This window comes from Camelina sativa, chromosome 15 (genome assembly GCF_030686135.1).
Source record: "Camelina sativa cultivar CO46 ecotype springtype chromosome 15, ASM3068613v1".
Taxonomy (NCBI): Eukaryota; Viridiplantae; Streptophyta; class Magnoliopsida; order Brassicales; family Brassicaceae; genus Camelina; species Camelina sativa.
The window spans coordinates 6,134,231-6,150,835 of NC_141894.1; the positions used below are offsets into that span (position 1 = coordinate 6,134,231).

Below are 16,605 nucleotides of genomic sequence, written 5' to 3' on the forward strand. Positions count from 1 at the left end.
TTGGGCCGGGCTTGATATTTAATGAGGAACAGATTGGACTTGGACTGTCTTGGAGGTGACGGACCCAGAGCCAGACTACCAGAGTAATGAAGTGAATCATGGTTATATCCGGTTTAGGCTCCGTACATAAGTGGTAAACGTACTTTGTACGGACAACTATATACTATTTTCATAGTAAAAATTATCGAAAATAAATTCGCTTTTATTAAGTTATTAAATTACGGAGTACTGTACTATAATTGTTGTGTGATCTTAATCGTAGATTCGTAGTAATTATAAACTTTATCTAAATACTACAACAATATTAAATAAAACCAGTAGTTTGGTTATACAAATCAGAAATTTAATAAATTAAATAGTTTGATTTTGTTTTAGGTTTTTTTTTTTTTTTAATAACTTTTAACTGAAAAAAAAACACTAATAATAAGAGAATCGGTAAAATAGGAAGCTGAAACGGAAATTGCTGCGTTGGGTTGGAGAGAGAGAGTTGCAGCAGAACGCCCCCCCCCCCCCCCCCCCCCCCCCCCGCAGGGAGAGTGTGTGACATTTTTGTTTTTCCCTTTTCCGATCTTTCTTCTTCGTCTTCTCCAAAAGAAAGAACGAGAGCCTTTCTTCTGTTGAGTTTTTTTTTTTGTTTTTGCTGCGAATTTGCGATAAAGCAATCTCACATCATCAGCTTTTTGGTTTTGTTAACATCTCCGTTGGAATCAGGTGTTTGCGCGAGTTTCTTCATGAACGATCCTCCCGATTCTAGGTATTTTCTTCGATCCCAAACTCGATTTCGTTTTATCTTAATTTTGGAATTTTGGCGTCGCAATTTCTAGGGATTTCCGTTGTCTTGTGCTGCAAGTTTTTTTTTTTTTTTTTTGGGAATGTGGGTGGTTCTGATACGACGATTTCGTTAACGGATTCCTTTGGTTTTTTCATGTGATCGTTTCTTGATTCGATTCTGCGGTGGTTTATACAAAGGGCACAATTTGTGATTCGTTAAGCTGATTTGTTTTTTTTTATTTTCTTGATTTTTGTTTTGATTTCTCACAGTAGTGGCGAGGGCCTCTGAACCAGGGGACACATCGTTTCGTAAAAAGGAGATCTTCGTGTTTCTTTGAACAGCTTAGATTCGGTCTCTCTCTCTCTCTTGCGTTGAGCTGACAGTTTTGAGATAATGGGGCGTCGGAGAATAAGATCAAGGATTCGTAAAAGCCATTTTTACACCTTTAGATGTCTTAGGCCAAAAACCCTAGAAGATCAAGAACCCCATGTCATTAATGGACCTGGATACACTAGAATTGTTCACTGTAACCAACCTCATATGCATCTGGCTAAAGTCCTCAGATACACCTCGAACTATGTTTCCACCACTAGGTATAACCTCATCACCTTCTTGCCCAAATGCTTGTATGAGCAGTTCCACCGTGTTGCCAATTTCTACTTCCTCGTTGCTGCAGTTCTCTCTGTCTTCCCTCTCTCCCCATTCAACAAATGGAGTATGATTGCACCTTTGATTTTTGTGGTTGGCCTTAGTATGGGTAAAGAGGCTTTGGAGGACTGGCGCCGGTTTATGCAGGATGTGAAGGTTAATTCCAGGAAAGCCGTTGTTCATAGAGGGGATGGTGATTTTGGTCGTAGGAAATGGAACAAGATCCGTGTTGGGGATATTGTCATCAAGTTACGAGGATGGGATCTGTTATGTGGAGACCATGAACTTAGATGGGGAAACCAACCTCAAAGTTAAGAGATGTTTGGATGTTACCTTGCCTTTGGAACGGGATGACGCTTTCCACACTTTCTCTGGAACTATCAAATGTGAAGATCCCAATCCTAACCTGTATACGTTTGTTGGTAATCTTGAATATGACGGCCAGGTTTATCCGCTCGATCCTAACCAGATTCTCTTGAGAGACTCAAAGCTCAGGAACACGTCTTATGTCTATGGGGTGGTGATATTTACTGGCCATGACACAAAAGTCATGCAGAATTCAACAAAATCCCCTTCAAAGAGAAGCAGAATTGAAAAGAGAATGGACTACATCATATATACTCTCTTTGCCCTCCTTGTGACCGTCTCCTTCATCAGCTCACTAGGTTTCGCAGTGATGACAAAGATGCATATGCAAGAGTGGTGGTACTTACGACCAGATAAGCCCGAGCGCTTAACTAATCCAAGAAATCCTTTTCACGCTTGGGTCGTCCATCTGATTACTGCTGTCTTGCTTTATGGGTACTTGATTCCCATCTCGTTGTATGTTTCCATCGAGCTCGTAAAAGTTTTGCAGGCAACTTTCATAAACCACGACTTGCACATGTATGATAGCGAGAGCGGGACTCCAGCTGAAGCACGCACATCGAATTTGAATGAAGAGCTGGGACAAGTTGACACAATCCTTTCCGATAAAACAGGAACTTTGACATGTAATCAGATGGATTTTTTGAAATGCTCCATCGCGGGTACTTCTTATGGTGTTCGCGCCAGTGAAGTAGAACTAGCTGCAGCAAAGCAGATGGCGATAGATCTCGACGAGGAGCAAGGTCAAGAAATGAACGACCTTCCAAGGACTAGAGGAAGGATGCATGGATATGCCAAAATGCCCAGCCAGAACTCATCAGATATTGAGTTGGAGACTGTAATCACTGCTACTGACGAAATAGATCAGACGCAGTCCACTGGTGTCAAGGGGTTTAGTTTTGAGGATCAACGTCTCATGAACGGAAACTGGTTAAATGAACCCAATCCAGATGACATTTTGATGTTTCTGCGTATACTTGCTGTTTGTCACACTGCTATTCCCGAGGTGGATGAAGATACTGGAAAGTGTACTTATGAAGCAGAGTCTCCTGATGAAGTTGCTTTCCTTGTCGCCGCTGGGGAGTTTGGTTTTGAGTTTACTAAAAGAACTCAATCAAGTGTGTTTATCAGTGAACGACATTTAGGCCAACCACTTGAAAGGTGAGATTTTAACTGTAAATCTTTCACTTGTTCCTATCGGTTCCAGTGAATACATATCTGACCACTTGACGGATATTTTGTAGAGAATACAAAGTTTTAAATGTTTTGGACTTCACTAGCAAAAGAAAAAGAATGTCTGTTATCATTCGTGATGAAAAAGGGCAGATTCTTCTACTCTGTAAAGGTGCTGACAGGTTGGCCTCATAACTTCAAGCAGTTCAATATAGCGTATCTGTTATACTAAAGTAAAGTTCAATGCGTTATCTTAAAAACTTGCAGCATAATATTTGACCGGTTATCCAAGAATGGAAAAAAATATCTGGAAGCCACTTCAAAGCATCTGAATGGATATGGTGAAGCTGGTTTACGCACATTAGCGCTCAGTTATAGAAAGCTGGATGAGACTGAGTATTCGATTTGGAACAGTGAATTTCACAAAGCCAAAACTTCAGTCGGAGCTGACAGAGATGAAATGCTCGAAAAGGTATCGGATATGATGGAGAGGGAATTGATTCTTGTCGGTGCTACTGCAGTGGAAGATAAACTGCAGAAAGGGGTATGTAGTGGAAGTTTGTATAGGATTACTACCATGATGCTAATAATTGATATTTCCTTTCAGCTTACTGTTTATTGTTCGTTACAGGTGCCTCAGTGCATAGATAAACTTGCCCAAGCTGGTCTCAAGATATGGGTTTTGACTGGAGATAAGATGGAGACAGCAATTAACATAGGGTGTGTTGTTCTTTTTATGTTGCTGAATACCACGACCCCAAATCTTGGGAATTTAAAAATAGTTACTAAGTGGACGAAGTTCTTTGTTTTTCTAAATGCAGATATGCCTGCAGTTTGCTGCGACAGGGTATGAAGCAGATATCCATAGCACTAAGAAGCGAAGAGGGATCATTACAAGACCCAGAAGCGGTATGTATTAGGCTGATACTTTAAAAACCTACATTACTGTTTCAATAAAAGCTTGCATTTGATGTGAGAAACTTTTTATTGTTGTAAACGGCCAGGCTGCGAGAGAGAGCATTTTGATGCAGATCATAAATGCTTCACAGATGATCAAACTAGAGAAGGATCCACATGCAGCGTTTGCTTTGATCATTGATGGAAAGACACTTACATATGCTTTGGAGGATGATATTAAGTATCAGTTTCTTGCCCTGGCTGTTGATTGTGCTTCAGTGATATGCTGTCGTGTCTCTCCCAAGCAGAAGGCACTTGTAAGATTGATACACCACAAGTCCTAGTTCTATCTTTTATTGTTGATTGAAATCACTTATTTTTGTCTATCTCGATTTCTAGGTAACAAGACTAGCAAAAGAAGGAACAGGAAAGACCACCTTGGCAATCGGGGATGGTGCAAATGATGTTGGAATGATTCAAGAAGCCGATATAGGTGTAGGCATCAGTGGTGTGGAAGGCATGCAGGTGATTAGACTTGTTTTCGAGTTAAGTACACATTTACGTTGGTTAATGGCGATATAGGTCTGTTTCTGATTGCAAATGCATTTCTCTTTCTGTTCAGGCTGTAATGGCAAGCGATTTCTCCATAGCCCAGTTTCGGTTTTTAGAGAGACTACTTGTTGTCCACGGGCACTGGTGCTACAAAAGAATAGCCCAGATGGTAAGTATCTGTGATATAATTGATATACAGAAAATCCCATCATAACCCATCGAGCAACATACAACCTGATTTTGATTCACATTCTTTTCTGACAGATCTGTTACTTCTTTTACAAGAACATAACATTTGGTCTGACTCTCTTCTACTTTGAGGCTTTCACTGGGTTTTCTGGTCAAGCCATATACAATGACTACTACTTGTTGATGTTCAACGTTATCCTCACTTCTCTCCCCGTCATCTCCCTCGGGGTTTTCGAGCAAGACGTATCTTCAGAAGTCTGCTTACAGGTTTACGCTTCTCTACTCATTTAACTCTCTCCAATCTAAACCCTGAAACCCTTCTTCTAATATTAACTTTCTACCTCTTGCTAGTTCCCTGCATTGTACCAGCAAGGCCCCAAGAACTTGTTCTTTGACTGGCAAAGAATCCTCGGGTGGATGGGAAATGGAGTCTACGCATCCATAGTCATCTTTGGCCTCAACATTGGCATCTTCGACGTCCAATCTTTCTGTTCTGGGGGCCAAACAGCAGACATGAACGCAATGGGAACCACCATGTTCACTTGCATCATTTGGGCAGTGAACGTACAAATAGCTTTAACCATGAGCCATTTCACTTGGATCCAGCACGCATTCATCTGGGGAAGTATCGTCATGTGGTACATCTTCCTTGCACTCTTTGGCAGGTTACCTCCAAAAATTTCAGGCAACATGTTCCACATGCTCTCGGAAACCTTAGCACCAGCACCAATCTACTGGCTAACCACACTTCTGGTCATAGCCGCCACAACTCTTCCTTACTTGGCTCACATTTCGTTCCAGAGATCGTTAAACCCTCTGGACCATCACATCATTCAAGAGATCAAGCATTTCAGAATTGACGTACAGGACGAGCGTATGTGGACGAGAGAGAGATCTAAGGCTAGAGAGAAGACCAAGATAGGATTCACGGCTCGTGTAGATGCAAAGATCCGGCAGCTGAGAGGAAGGCTCCAGAGAAAACACTCGATTTTGAGCGTTATGAGCGGGATGAGTGGCGTCTCAGCATCAACTGATACAACCTCCACCACACATCATAGTTGAAATAATTGATCCAGTAAGTTTTTCTCTTTCTCGAGAAATATTCATTAACCTTGGAGGAAACAGAACAAAGAGAACTGGGAATGAAGATAATAGAATTACAAAGAAAGTGACGGGAGAATGTTGTATTGTGCGAGTTTGTGTGTATATACTAAAATATATTTGATTAGAGATTCTTATAAAATAGCTTCTTCTTCTTCTTCTTCTTTTATTTCTTGAAAAGGAATGGTTTTTTGATGTAATTGAAGTGGTATGGTCATATTCACAGGTAGATATGGAAACTGATTTCATTCATTCATTAGCTGTCTCATTCAAGAATCAAGAATCTTGACATAAGTTGCAAGAGAAAGAAAATATTAAGTTGGGTTTCCTGTATTTGTTACAACAGAGAGATATTTAAACTCGGAAGAGAGATTTTTTCATAGTTTCTGGTGGGTTTTGAAAATTTCTATATCAAGAAATTCAGAGAAAAATATATAATAGAAATCAAGAAATACCGATGACGCCTTTGAACCATTTGAAGCTCTTTCTAATGGATCCCTTCATCTTCTGTTCAACGGAATAAACTTTATAGCCAGCGACTCTTCTCTTCCTCCTCGATTCTGGATCGCTGAAACTCCAGCTTCTAGACGCCGACGCCGAACCACGATCCCCGTTTGGAACGCTTTTGCTTTTCTTTATCTTTGACTGGTAATCGTTGTTCGTCTGACTCTGATCGGCCGCGGCTGAATCGTCGAAACTCACGCTGTGGCCTTTCACTGAAACTGCGTCTCTGCGGTTTCCAGAAGCTGCTGGCGGTTCCATTTCTTTGTAATAGTTCTCCATGGTGGTGACTTGAGTTTTGTTTGGTCTGAATTCTGAAACGAAGAAGAGTCGTCGTCGTCGTCTATGTTGTCTTTTTTTAAAAAGTTAGTAAATTAATGAAATTAGTTTATTTTTCAAATACACTAAAAAGAGTCTTTTTGGGAAATCAATTTACAATTGTCATGTTGAGTTGATCAAGGACCTACTTATGTTTTTATTTTCCCTTCTTCTAAACTTTTTTCTTTTGTTGTGTGGTCAAACTCTTCAAAAGAATTAAAGTATTCAACTTACAAGTAGTAGAAAAAATTATAACGTAATACTGGTATATACATTACAAATCATTAGACTTTTTTCATGTGTGTTTTTTTTGGTTCTATGCTTGTATTGTGTTAATTAGGTTTGTGTGGATGTGATTTTTTCCCAACTACTATTTTCTGATAGGCACGCGGATTGTCCAAACCGGTAGTTTCTCACAGGAAATAATGGAAGAAATTACTTTTAATTAGATATTCTTTTTTCGTGAAAATGCACTTTGCAGAACTTGAGACCAATAATTTCATTTCAAATTATAAAAGGCGAGCAACCCTTGTCGGTGGTAGGCTCGACTCACAAATTTTGAATAATACACCTTTTCAGACGAAACAATTAAATAGTGTACATCTAACATACTTTCAATAAGGCAAGAAATATAAAACTATGACTAAAACAAAAGGAAAACGATCTAGAAATATACAGAAGATGTAAAGCGAGTACGTCGCCGTGTGGAAACAGACTTTTTCATTACAAGATTTGTCATTGATGTAGCGCGTGAGAGAGTGTGCCATTGCATTTTGATTGATGCCACAATGACAATGATGTAACGTCGCATATTCACATTATCTATAAGCCACAAACATTAGCCTGATACTAAATCTTACGACTTCGAAACCAAACATATGAAAAAAGGTTTTAAACCAAACTTTGATGAAAGTATTTGATCGATACAATAATCGAAGACAAACAACAAAGCCGAAATTTTAAAATAGAGAAGAAATAAATACTCCATAAATAAAAATGGTCAGAAGAGAGATATGTTCGTAGAGGGGAAGGGGAAGGAGAAGAGAAAAACAACTAAGAAAAAACTTAAAAGAGAAATCGCTGATAAAGAGACGACGGTGTCAAAATCAGATCAAAGAGTGCCTTGCAAAACAAGAAAAACCTTTCTTCTCCGGTGATACTAGTACGGCAACGGACGGACTTCTTTTTCTCCCTTCACAGCAGATCGGCCACGTTCGAAGGCAGCTCTTCGACAACCACGTTGTAGAACTTCTGAATATCAAACAGCATCCTCTCATCATCGCGAGTCACAAAGTTGATCGCCACTCCCTTTCTCCCGAACCTTCCACTTCTTCCGATACGGTGGAGGTAGTTCTCTGGCTGGGTTGGGAGGTCAAAGTTGATGACCAGAGAGACCTGTTGCACATCGATACCACGAGCCAAGAGGTCAGTGGTGATGAGAACACGCGAGGATCCAGACCTGAACTCCCTCATGATGATGTCTCTGGTGTTCTGGTCCATGTCTCCGTGGGTAGCTGAGACTGTGTGGTCACGGCTTCTCATTTTGTCAGTGAGCCAGTCAACCTTACGCCTGGTGTTCACGAAGATAACACTCTGCGTGATGGCGAGAGTCTCGTACAGATCACAGAGTGTCTCGAGCTTCCACTCTTCTTTCTCAACGTTGACATAGAACTGCTTGATACCCTCAAGGGTTAGCTCATCACGCTTCACCAAGATTCTCACGGGCTTGCTCATGAACTTCCTTGTGATCTCAAGAGCTTCTGGTGGCATGGTTGCTGAGAACACACCAACTTGGATCTTTGGTGGGAGAAGCTGGAATATGTCATAGATCTGCAACATCAAGGAAACAAGTGAGATTAGAGTTTAACCATAACGGGAAACGGATTTGAAGCACTTGGGAAATATTAACAAACCTGGTCCTTGAAACCACGGGAGAGCATTTCATCAGCTTCATCGAGAACAAACATCTTGATGCTGTCAGCACGCAGAGACTGCCTCTTCAACATGTCAAAGACACGTCCTGGAGTTCCAACAACAACATGGACACCAGCTTGGAGAATGCGCTGGTCCTCACGAACACTGGTTCCACCAACACAGGCGTGAACCTTGACACCAAGGTAATCACCAAGGGCCCTCATGACCTTCTCAATTTGCTGAGCAAGCTCTCTAGTAGGAGCCAAAACCAAAGCCTGACACTGGACAAGAGTGTAGTCCAACTGCTGCAAGACACCAGAGCAGAAAGTAGCAGTTTTCCCAGTACCAGACTGGGCCTGTTGAATCACATCGAGACCCTTGCAGAAGGGGACAATTCCTCTTTGCTGGATAGCAGAAGGCTTCTCAAAACCTAAGAGAACACAAAAGAACCACCCATGAGATGATGCTAATAAGCGAGAGGCACAAATCACAAAAGATAGCTTTCAAGAGTACTTCAAACACATACCATAAGCATAGATACCCCTGAGAAGGTTCTCCTGGAGACCCATGGCATCAAAGCTCTCATGAACCTCATCATAAGAAGTGAAGAACTCATCCTGTCCCTCAAGTCTGCATCCATACAATATACAATCAGCAACTAGATCATTCAGAAAGAGCACACACACACAAGATGGAAAACAAAACAAAAAGACTCACACTTCATTCAGTTTCTGGTCAAACTGACGTGCATCAAATTGAGTGCCTTCTGGTGCAGATCCTGCCATACTACATACACAGAACAACAACAAAGATACCGTGATGAGACAATAGAGACAACATCTTTTTCAATTCCTGATAAATAAGATTGCAAAAAAATAAAAGGGAATGTGACAAAATAGCCAAACTCGAAGTCCATAAAGAGAGGAAAACAAGCATTAATATCTGCCTCAAATAATGTTCGGAGAGAATGTATAAAAAAGGCACATGGTTATCCATATATACATAGATAGACACCACTCAAACCCTATTTCTCCAATATGAAAGACCTTTTAAATCCAGAGACAACCACAACGAACTGTTAAGAAACAGTCTATAAAGACAATAACATCTGAGTTGTGTAACCTAGCGGTAATAAAAACATACAAACAATCACTGTAAAACTCACAAATCTACAGATTCTTAAAGATGGGTTAGATCCAAAAAACATAAATAGTCGTCATCATCATCATCAGCTCATATAATATCATAAACAGAGCAAGAAGATAAGGGTAACAATACAAACGATCTAGAAACAACAAAAATCAAAACTTTCAAATCAACAAACTCACCAAATCTATCGAAAACGAAACCCTAATCACGAATCTAAAAAAAAAAAGGTAACAAGAAAAGGATAAGCAAAAGCGAAGAGATACAAACCTGGAGCAAAAGTTGAGAGAGATTGGTAAACGAAAGTAGGAAAATTTCAGGGAGCTTGAATCTCCCAAACACGGATCTGAACCGGGTTGAGAGAGAAAGGAGAGCAAAGAGCGAAGATTGAGGCTTTTGTTGTGAGGAGACTGATGTGAAAAACCGAAAGAGGCAGAGAGAAAACGCGTTGCTTTAACTTTATATACTCCGCCTTTAGGGTTTTCCTTTGGAAATCTTCTTCCTCCTTTTTCTTTTACTTGTATTTCCGATTTTACCCCTCTTCTCTCTTTCTCTTTTACTCCTTTGTTCGCTCGGACAAGGATTTGTTTTGTTTTTGCATCATCACACTTATTATTAGCTCATGTCTTAAACACACAAACTCAATTTGTTTTGGGTACTAATTTGATTAAAGAATACATCTAGTGGGTAATTTACTTAGGAACATATATTCTTCATTATTTTTTATTAGTTGTTTTGGGACAATAACACAAATTAACTTCATTATTTCTTCATTAATTTATTTTAGTTTATTTTCCAGACCTTTCTTTCTCCAAATTAATATGAGAATAAAAATGAATGATAAACTAAGTATTATCTCAAAATATATTTTATTATTACTAAGTATTAACACATATATCTCTCTAGATTAAAGAATATCTAGTGGGTAATTACTTTGGAACATAAATTATTCATTATTTTTATTAATTATTTTGGGACAACATGACTTATTTCTTGACGGAAAAAATAATATATATTTATTATATTTTAATTTATTTCCAAAGCTTTCTTTCTCCAAATCTATGTTACATCGAAACTCTTTTTGAGCTCCATTTTCCGTTTCTGAAACTCGTGCAAACACGGAAACAAGTTATGGAAACACAATTCATAAAAATTCTATTTAGAAACACGATAGAAACTCCGTTTCTGTTTTGGAAACACGATTCCTAGAAATTTCTATTTGAAAACACGATGGAAACTCCGTTTTCGTTTTGCAAACACGACCAAAATCTTTTTTTGTTTGGAAACTTAGTAATAAATAACTTGGAAATATATGAATTCATTATACATATATATAATATTATTAGTGTTTTAATTTAACTATTAATATTTATATTTGGTGTTTTATTATATATATATATATATGTACATATATACATACGTTTCCAAAATGTTTTTATTTTCTAATTTTAGAAAAACATTGTTCGTTTCTGAAATGTTTCGCTTATGCATATCTATTTCCGTTTTCATACAACCTACCTTGAAATTACAAAGAGAATTAAAGTGAATGATAAAAAAACTATTATCTGAAAATATATTTATTATTATTAAGTATTAACACATTTGTCTGTCTATGTTCAATAGCTAATTACACCATTTTTCTCATTTTACAAAATTTGTTATATTGTTGTCCAATGGACGCCCATGGACAGCCCATAAAAATATGGGCATAAGTGGACATGGTCGTTAATGGACACGGACAGCTATTTGTCCAAAATCAAATTGGACAATGTTGGACGGGTCAAAATAGACGTGGACAGCCCATTTTGACAGCTCTAACTGTTCCACATGACCACATTCAAATGCATTTACAAATGAATCTTGAATCCAATAATTTCTTTGATCAGGTGATACAAAATGGAGATTGTGAATCTAAGCCTCAAGTATATATATTTAATAAAGACAAGTTGTGGGATACAAAGTGGAGATAGTTAGTCAGGGGATACATGCCTAATTGCCTATGTGTCTAGAGATACATAATTGTTACAATCTCTTGAGCACCTCTGGACGAAACGAAGGACATCACAATGAGTTTCTTGCCTTTCTTCAGCGAACAATGTTTTTGATTTCAGCCTTCTAACCACTTTACTAAGCTGTTGACATTGTAGACATAGCTGGAGAAGGCAAAAACAGAATCGTGCTTTAGAGTCAAAAATGTATGAGGAAAACTAAGCAAAAAGACATAAAGAATTGCCCATTTGCCCCCAGCTCCGTTCTGTAATTTTTGAGATTTTTTTCAAACGATTTAAAATGCTAGTAGCAGCTGAGTTAGAGGAACATGTCCCCTAGGACAAGAACTGTCACAACTCGGTGATCATCATAAGCGTAAAAATTGAGCCATACGAGTAGTAGCACCATTTTCATCAAGATGATTGCATTGAAACATCAATTCAATTTTTATACGGGCCTGGGAAGATGAGGCCCATTAATAAAGTTTGACTTTTAAAATCGGACATAGTTTGACGAATCCCCGCCGTTCATTAGATGCCTACTCATACTCTAACGCACGCACCTGATGATCTCTGTCTTTTGGTGACTCGCAAAAGCTTAGAGAATCAAAAACCAAAATTTGGATTGGAATTAAAATAAAAGTCAAAATAATCGGATTTCGTCGATCTTCTGATATTTTTCTTTTTGCTGAAAACCCTAAACACTCCACACCATTTGAATTTGTTTTTCACATCTTCCTTCTAATCGAAAACATTCACAGTTGCGAATTCGGATCGGGGGCTAAGGCAGTGTTCCGATTTGCACAACAATGACTTACGCATCTCGTCTCATCATCAATCATTCCAAAAAGGTTTCTCTTTCTCTCTCTCTTTTTTCCATTTTTGTTGGTATCTATCTGATCGTGTTTTTGAGTTCTTCGATGATTATTTTGATTTCGTGATGATAAGATTGTTTCATTTTGGTTTTCTATTAACGATTTTTTTTTTTGGTAATGATTGATTTCTAATCATGGGCAATTCTGCATTTTGCTATTCAGAGCTTTAGTTGTGGTTCGCGTTATCAATTTGCAGTTTGTGGTTATTTAGCTTTTGTATTCATTTTGTTACTACTGGAAGAGTTCTAGTTTTGGAAGCAGAGTAATTTGTATAACGCCGCTTTGATGGTTGTGTGATTTTGACAGTTGAAACATGTTTCCACATTACTGAGGCGTGACCATGCCGTGGCTGTCCGATGTTACTCCAACTGTACCCAGCCATCTCTCACTGGTAGACAAGGTAACTTAGTTTGAAATTTGAGTATATATATGTTATGTAATATGTTCCAGCTTTAAATGATTGAAAGTTAATATGTTTTGAGTATATATGTTATGCTTCTCCCTTCAGCATTTTCTTTTTTTTGGTCTTCAGATATCTTCAAGGCCCGCCTGAATTATTCCACTGTGGAGATAATTTCTAAATGTAGTGCCGGAAATGTAAGTCCCTGCTGTTCTGTTTTCGTTCTCGGCTATGCCCTTGTAGCATAATCATCTGTGTGTTTTTTGTCGTAACGTTGTTAAATGCATTATATAGGTATCAATGCCTAGTGGTATTTCAACAATGAGCACAAAACTAAGCAGCACAATGGCAGGACCAAAACTTTTTAAAGAATTTATAAGGTATGTAATTGCCATGTGCATACTTCTTACTGTGTTCCTGTATGGATACTTCTATCTTAAGCTAGTTTTCTTGCGTTTCAGCTCCCAGATGCGATCAGTAAGAGGATTTTCATCAAGTTCAGGTAGTTAGTTAGTTCTTCATCAAGAGTTTAACTTTAACTTGTATATGACTTACAGCTTGCTCTTTGTATATTCTTTGGCCTGCATGATAATTTGTGTAGAGAAAACCAGATTTCTGATTCTATTTTTACCGGATCATATTTCATACTTCTTAAGGCCCGCCTTGTATATGCTAGCTATGTAGCTGGTTAACGATCTATAAGGGGTTTATCACGGAATTTCTGTTGTGACAAGATTGTGCAACTGTATGGAATATTAATTGGTAACTGGAATAACTAGCGTCTGACTTGGTTTTTGTGCCTTTTGCGGCTATCATATTTCTGTCACTGTGGATATGCATTCCTACATGGTTTTGTTTTACCGAGAACTTCTACACATATGTTTCAGATCTTCCTCCTCATCAAGAGATTGGAATGCCTTCTCTTTCGCCAACAATGACTGAGGTATGGACCTTTGAGTACCTACTTACTAAAATTTACATGGTATATTATCTTGTCCTTCTACTAAAGCTACCTGTTGAAACTTCAGGGTAACATTGCCAGGTGGCTGAAGAAAGAAGGTGATAAAGTTGCTCCTGGTGAAGTGCTTTGTGAAGTCGAAACTGTAATGTTAATCTAGATTGAATCTCTTCTTCTTTTTATTCTTCTGCCAGGAAAATAACACTAATCTCAATCTAAATATTTTAGGACAAAGCAACCGTCGAAATGGAATGCATGGAAGAGGGTTTTCTAGCCAAGATAGTAAAGGAGGAAGGGGCAAAAGAAATTCAAGTTGGGGAGGTATGATTGTTTCGTATTTTTCTGGGAGACTTGTAAATTATAATGGCTTCTCATAAAATATTGATTGTGAGCCTTACGCTCCCTTTTTGTGACTGTAGAGTTGCAAATCAATGAACTATGCAACAAAATTGACAAAATATCTTTCTTTATATAAATCACATATAAATGTTCTTTGTCCCAACTAGGTGATTGCTATCACAGTTGAAGAGGAAGAGGATATTCAGAAGTTTAAAGATTACACCCCCTCATCTGATGCTGGTCCTGCTGCTCCTGAAGAAAAACCAGCTCCTTCCCCTCCAAAGGAAGAGAAGGTTGAGAAACCAACCACTGCTCCTGAAGCCAAGAGTTCCAAGCCAAGCTCGGCTCCTTCAGAAGATCGTATTTTTGCCAGTCCTCTTGCAAGAAAGTTGGCTGAAGATAATAGTGTTAGTTTCCAAAAAAAAGTTACCAGTAAAGCTCTAGTGTTTGATTCCCATGCTCTTAACTTTTTGTCCTACTTTTCCTTCAAAAACATTAGGTACCTCTCTCAAGCATCAAAGGCACAGGTCCTGAAGGACGGATAGTGAAGGCTGATGTCGAAGATTTCTTAGGTATCATAACGCCTTGGCTATGCCCTCTCCTTACATTTTTCCCCAGTCTTTGTTGCTTCTCTTTACCGAATTTACGTCATCCATTCCTAATGCATCTTCCTATGGGACAGCTTCAGGTGGTAAAGAAACTACTGCCAAGCCTTCCAAGCGCACGGATTCAAAGGTTCCAGATCTGGACTATGTTGACATCCCTCACACTCAGATACGAAAGGCAAATACCTATACAACCTTATATCTTGATTGTTTGTGGTATTTCTAGGTTACCTTGACCCACGATCTCTCTGTTTTGGAGGCAAAATTTTCAAAATTTGTTAACTGTATGAGTTTGACAGGTCACAGCCTCACGTTTGGCATTCTCAAAGCAAACTATTCCTCACTACTACCTGACCGTGGATACATGTGTGGACAAAATGATGGGGTAAGTATTAAGTTTTCAGATTATGTATTTTGATTCAGTCAATGGGTGCTAAACATAGCTATTTTTTATATGCAGTCTTAGGAGTCAACTCAATTTATATCAAGAGACATCTGGTGGGAAACGGATATCTGTAAATGATCTTGTTATTAAGGTGCATCATACTTCCTTTCTTGGAAGCCTAATTAAATATCCTTCTCTGTTATCCATTATGAAACCTTTTCTTATTCGAATTGCAGGCTGCTGCACTGGCTCTTCGAAAAGTTCCTCAGTGCAACAGTTCATGGACAGACGAATATATCCGGCAGTATGTACATAATCTGCTTCAGAGCTTCATGATAACTTTGCAAATCATCTAGTTTCGTGGTTCTTATTTTACTCTTTTTATGCCCAGATTTAAAAATGTGAACATCAACGTTGCTGTACAAACAGAAAATGGGCTTTACGTTCCTGTGGTCAAGGTGAGGGAGCTCTCGATACAGTTATTAACATTTTGCTGCAGAAACCTGAGATTTCAGAAAGAAAAAAACTCAGTTTATCAAATTGCTTGATTGCAGGACGCAGACAAGAAAGGACTATCCACAATTGGAGAAGAGGTTCGATTCTTGGCCCAAAAAGCAAAAGAAAACAGCTTGAAGCCAGAAGATTATGAGGTTAGATTAAATTTTGGTCACTGCTCACTAATAATGCTGCTCTGAAAGCAAATCAACTCAAAACTGTTTTCTTCTGACAGGGAGGAACATTCACAGTCTCCAACTTGGGAGGACCTTTTGGCATCAAACAGTTTTGTGCCGTCATCAATCCACCTCAAGCTGCCATTCTAGCAATAGGATCCGGTAAGCCCTTAGCACACTCATCCACTTTATCCATTGAAGTTTCTTCCCCATAACTTATTATATTGTGGTGTCTGAATCTCAAAACAGCCGAAAAGAGAGTTGTTCCCGGTACTGGTCCTGACCAATACAACGTTGCTTCGTACATGTCTGTAACACTAAGCTGTGACCACCGCGTAATAGATGGTAACAGAATCCGCCTCCCATTCCCTATTGTATTATCAATAATCATTTCATCGAAAACATCTATTAAGTAATCTCTCTGTGCAGGTGCTATTGGAGCTGAGTGGCTGAAAGCTTTCAAGGGATACATCGAGACCCCGGAATCTATGTTGCTCTAAAATCCAGACGCACACATACACACACACATCAAAGCTAAATTCATAAGAGTGTGACATCAAATTTCTCTGGCTCAACATTTTCTACCAGATTTGTTCCCTTTAGCAATGAGGCCTTGGAAGTTGCGTGTTTTGCTATTCATTACATTGAGGTGACAGATTTTTTGTCCAAAAATAAGATCAGGAAATCCCAACAATTTTACTGTTAACTGCATTTCTGGCTTAATGCTTATTTTCATCATGGGGTTGAAATTATTAAAACCCATACTACCTGTTTTGTTAATAAAGTACCTCTGAGTTCAATATCACG

At 38.7% G+C, this 16,605-nt stretch overlaps 4 protein-coding genes and 1 non-coding gene across 7 annotated transcripts; 2 read left to right on the forward strand and 3 right to left on the reverse strand.

The window, feature by feature from the left end:
* Nucleotides 1-391: 391 nt before the first annotated feature.
* On the forward strand, nucleotides 392-5,954 carry LOC104745660 (putative phospholipid-transporting ATPase 7). 2 transcript variants are annotated; one of them, XM_087488294.1, is made up of 12 exons: nucleotides 392-754; nucleotides 1,042-1,365; nucleotides 1,449-2,947; nucleotides 3,031-3,141; nucleotides 3,227-3,503; nucleotides 3,591-3,679; nucleotides 3,781-3,868; nucleotides 3,964-4,173; nucleotides 4,256-4,381; nucleotides 4,479-4,577; nucleotides 4,673-4,864; nucleotides 4,949-5,954. In XM_087488294.1, the coding sequence occupies exons 3-12, from the start codon at nucleotides 1,611-1,613 to the stop codon at nucleotides 5,657-5,659; spliced, it is 3,240 nt and encodes a 1,079-aa protein (XP_087344420.1). In that variant the 5' UTR covers nucleotides 392-754; nucleotides 1,042-1,365; nucleotides 1,449-1,610; the 3' UTR covers nucleotides 5,660-5,954. The 2 variants fall into 2 exon arrangements, with proteins under 2 accessions (XP_087344420.1, XP_087344419.1); XM_087488293.1 differs by having other exon boundaries at nucleotides 432-754; nucleotides 1,042-2,947.
* LOC104745659 (uncharacterized) lies at nucleotides 5,930-6,592 on the reverse strand. Its single transcript, XM_010466963.3, has one exon. The coding sequence runs from the start codon at nucleotides 6,479-6,481 to the stop codon at nucleotides 6,143-6,145; it is 339 nt and encodes a 112-aa protein (XP_010465265.1). The 5' UTR covers nucleotides 6,482-6,592; the 3' UTR covers nucleotides 5,930-6,142.
* An 804-nt stretch (nucleotides 6,593-7,396) lies between these two features.
* LOC104778692 (eukaryotic initiation factor 4A-1) lies at nucleotides 7,397-10,230 on the reverse strand. The gene is made up of 5 exons (XM_010466962.3): nucleotides 9,848-10,230; nucleotides 9,149-9,217; nucleotides 8,958-9,061; nucleotides 8,431-8,861; nucleotides 7,397-8,347 (listed from the first exon to the last, which is right to left on the reverse strand). Exons 2-5 carry the CDS (start codon nucleotides 9,214-9,216, stop codon nucleotides 7,712-7,714), a joined length of 1,239 nt encoding a protein of 412 aa, XP_010465264.1. The 5' UTR covers nucleotide 9,217; nucleotides 9,848-10,230; the 3' UTR covers nucleotides 7,397-7,711.
* LOC147926316 (small nucleolar RNA snoR98) lies at nucleotides 9,315-9,433 on the reverse strand. Its single transcript, XR_015583346.1, has one exon. It is a non-coding gene; the product is annotated as a small nucleolar RNA snoR98 (small nucleolar RNA).
* A 1,861-nt stretch (nucleotides 10,231-12,091) lies between the features above and the next one.
* Nucleotides 12,092-16,603, forward strand: LOC104745661 (dihydrolipoyllysine-residue acetyltransferase component 2 of pyruvate dehydrogenase complex, mitochondrial). Of its 2 annotated transcripts, none has more exons than XM_010466966.3 (19): nucleotides 12,092-12,416; nucleotides 12,747-12,840; nucleotides 12,973-13,037; nucleotides 13,135-13,220; nucleotides 13,302-13,342; nucleotides 13,728-13,783; nucleotides 13,869-13,943; nucleotides 14,027-14,119; nucleotides 14,305-14,544; nucleotides 14,637-14,709; nucleotides 14,820-14,920; nucleotides 15,042-15,127; nucleotides 15,203-15,278; nucleotides 15,364-15,431; nucleotides 15,519-15,585; nucleotides 15,682-15,777; nucleotides 15,858-15,960; nucleotides 16,048-16,143; nucleotides 16,228-16,603. In XM_010466966.3, exons 1-19 carry the CDS (start codon nucleotides 12,375-12,377, stop codon nucleotides 16,296-16,298), a joined length of 1,629 nt encoding a protein of 542 aa, XP_010465268.1. In that variant the 5' UTR covers nucleotides 12,092-12,374; the 3' UTR covers nucleotides 16,299-16,603. The 2 variants fall into 2 exon arrangements, with proteins under 2 accessions (XP_010465268.1, XP_087344421.1); XM_087488295.1 differs by having other exon boundaries at nucleotides 12,100-12,416; nucleotides 12,747-12,831.
* Nucleotides 16,604-16,605: the final 2 nt, after the last annotated feature.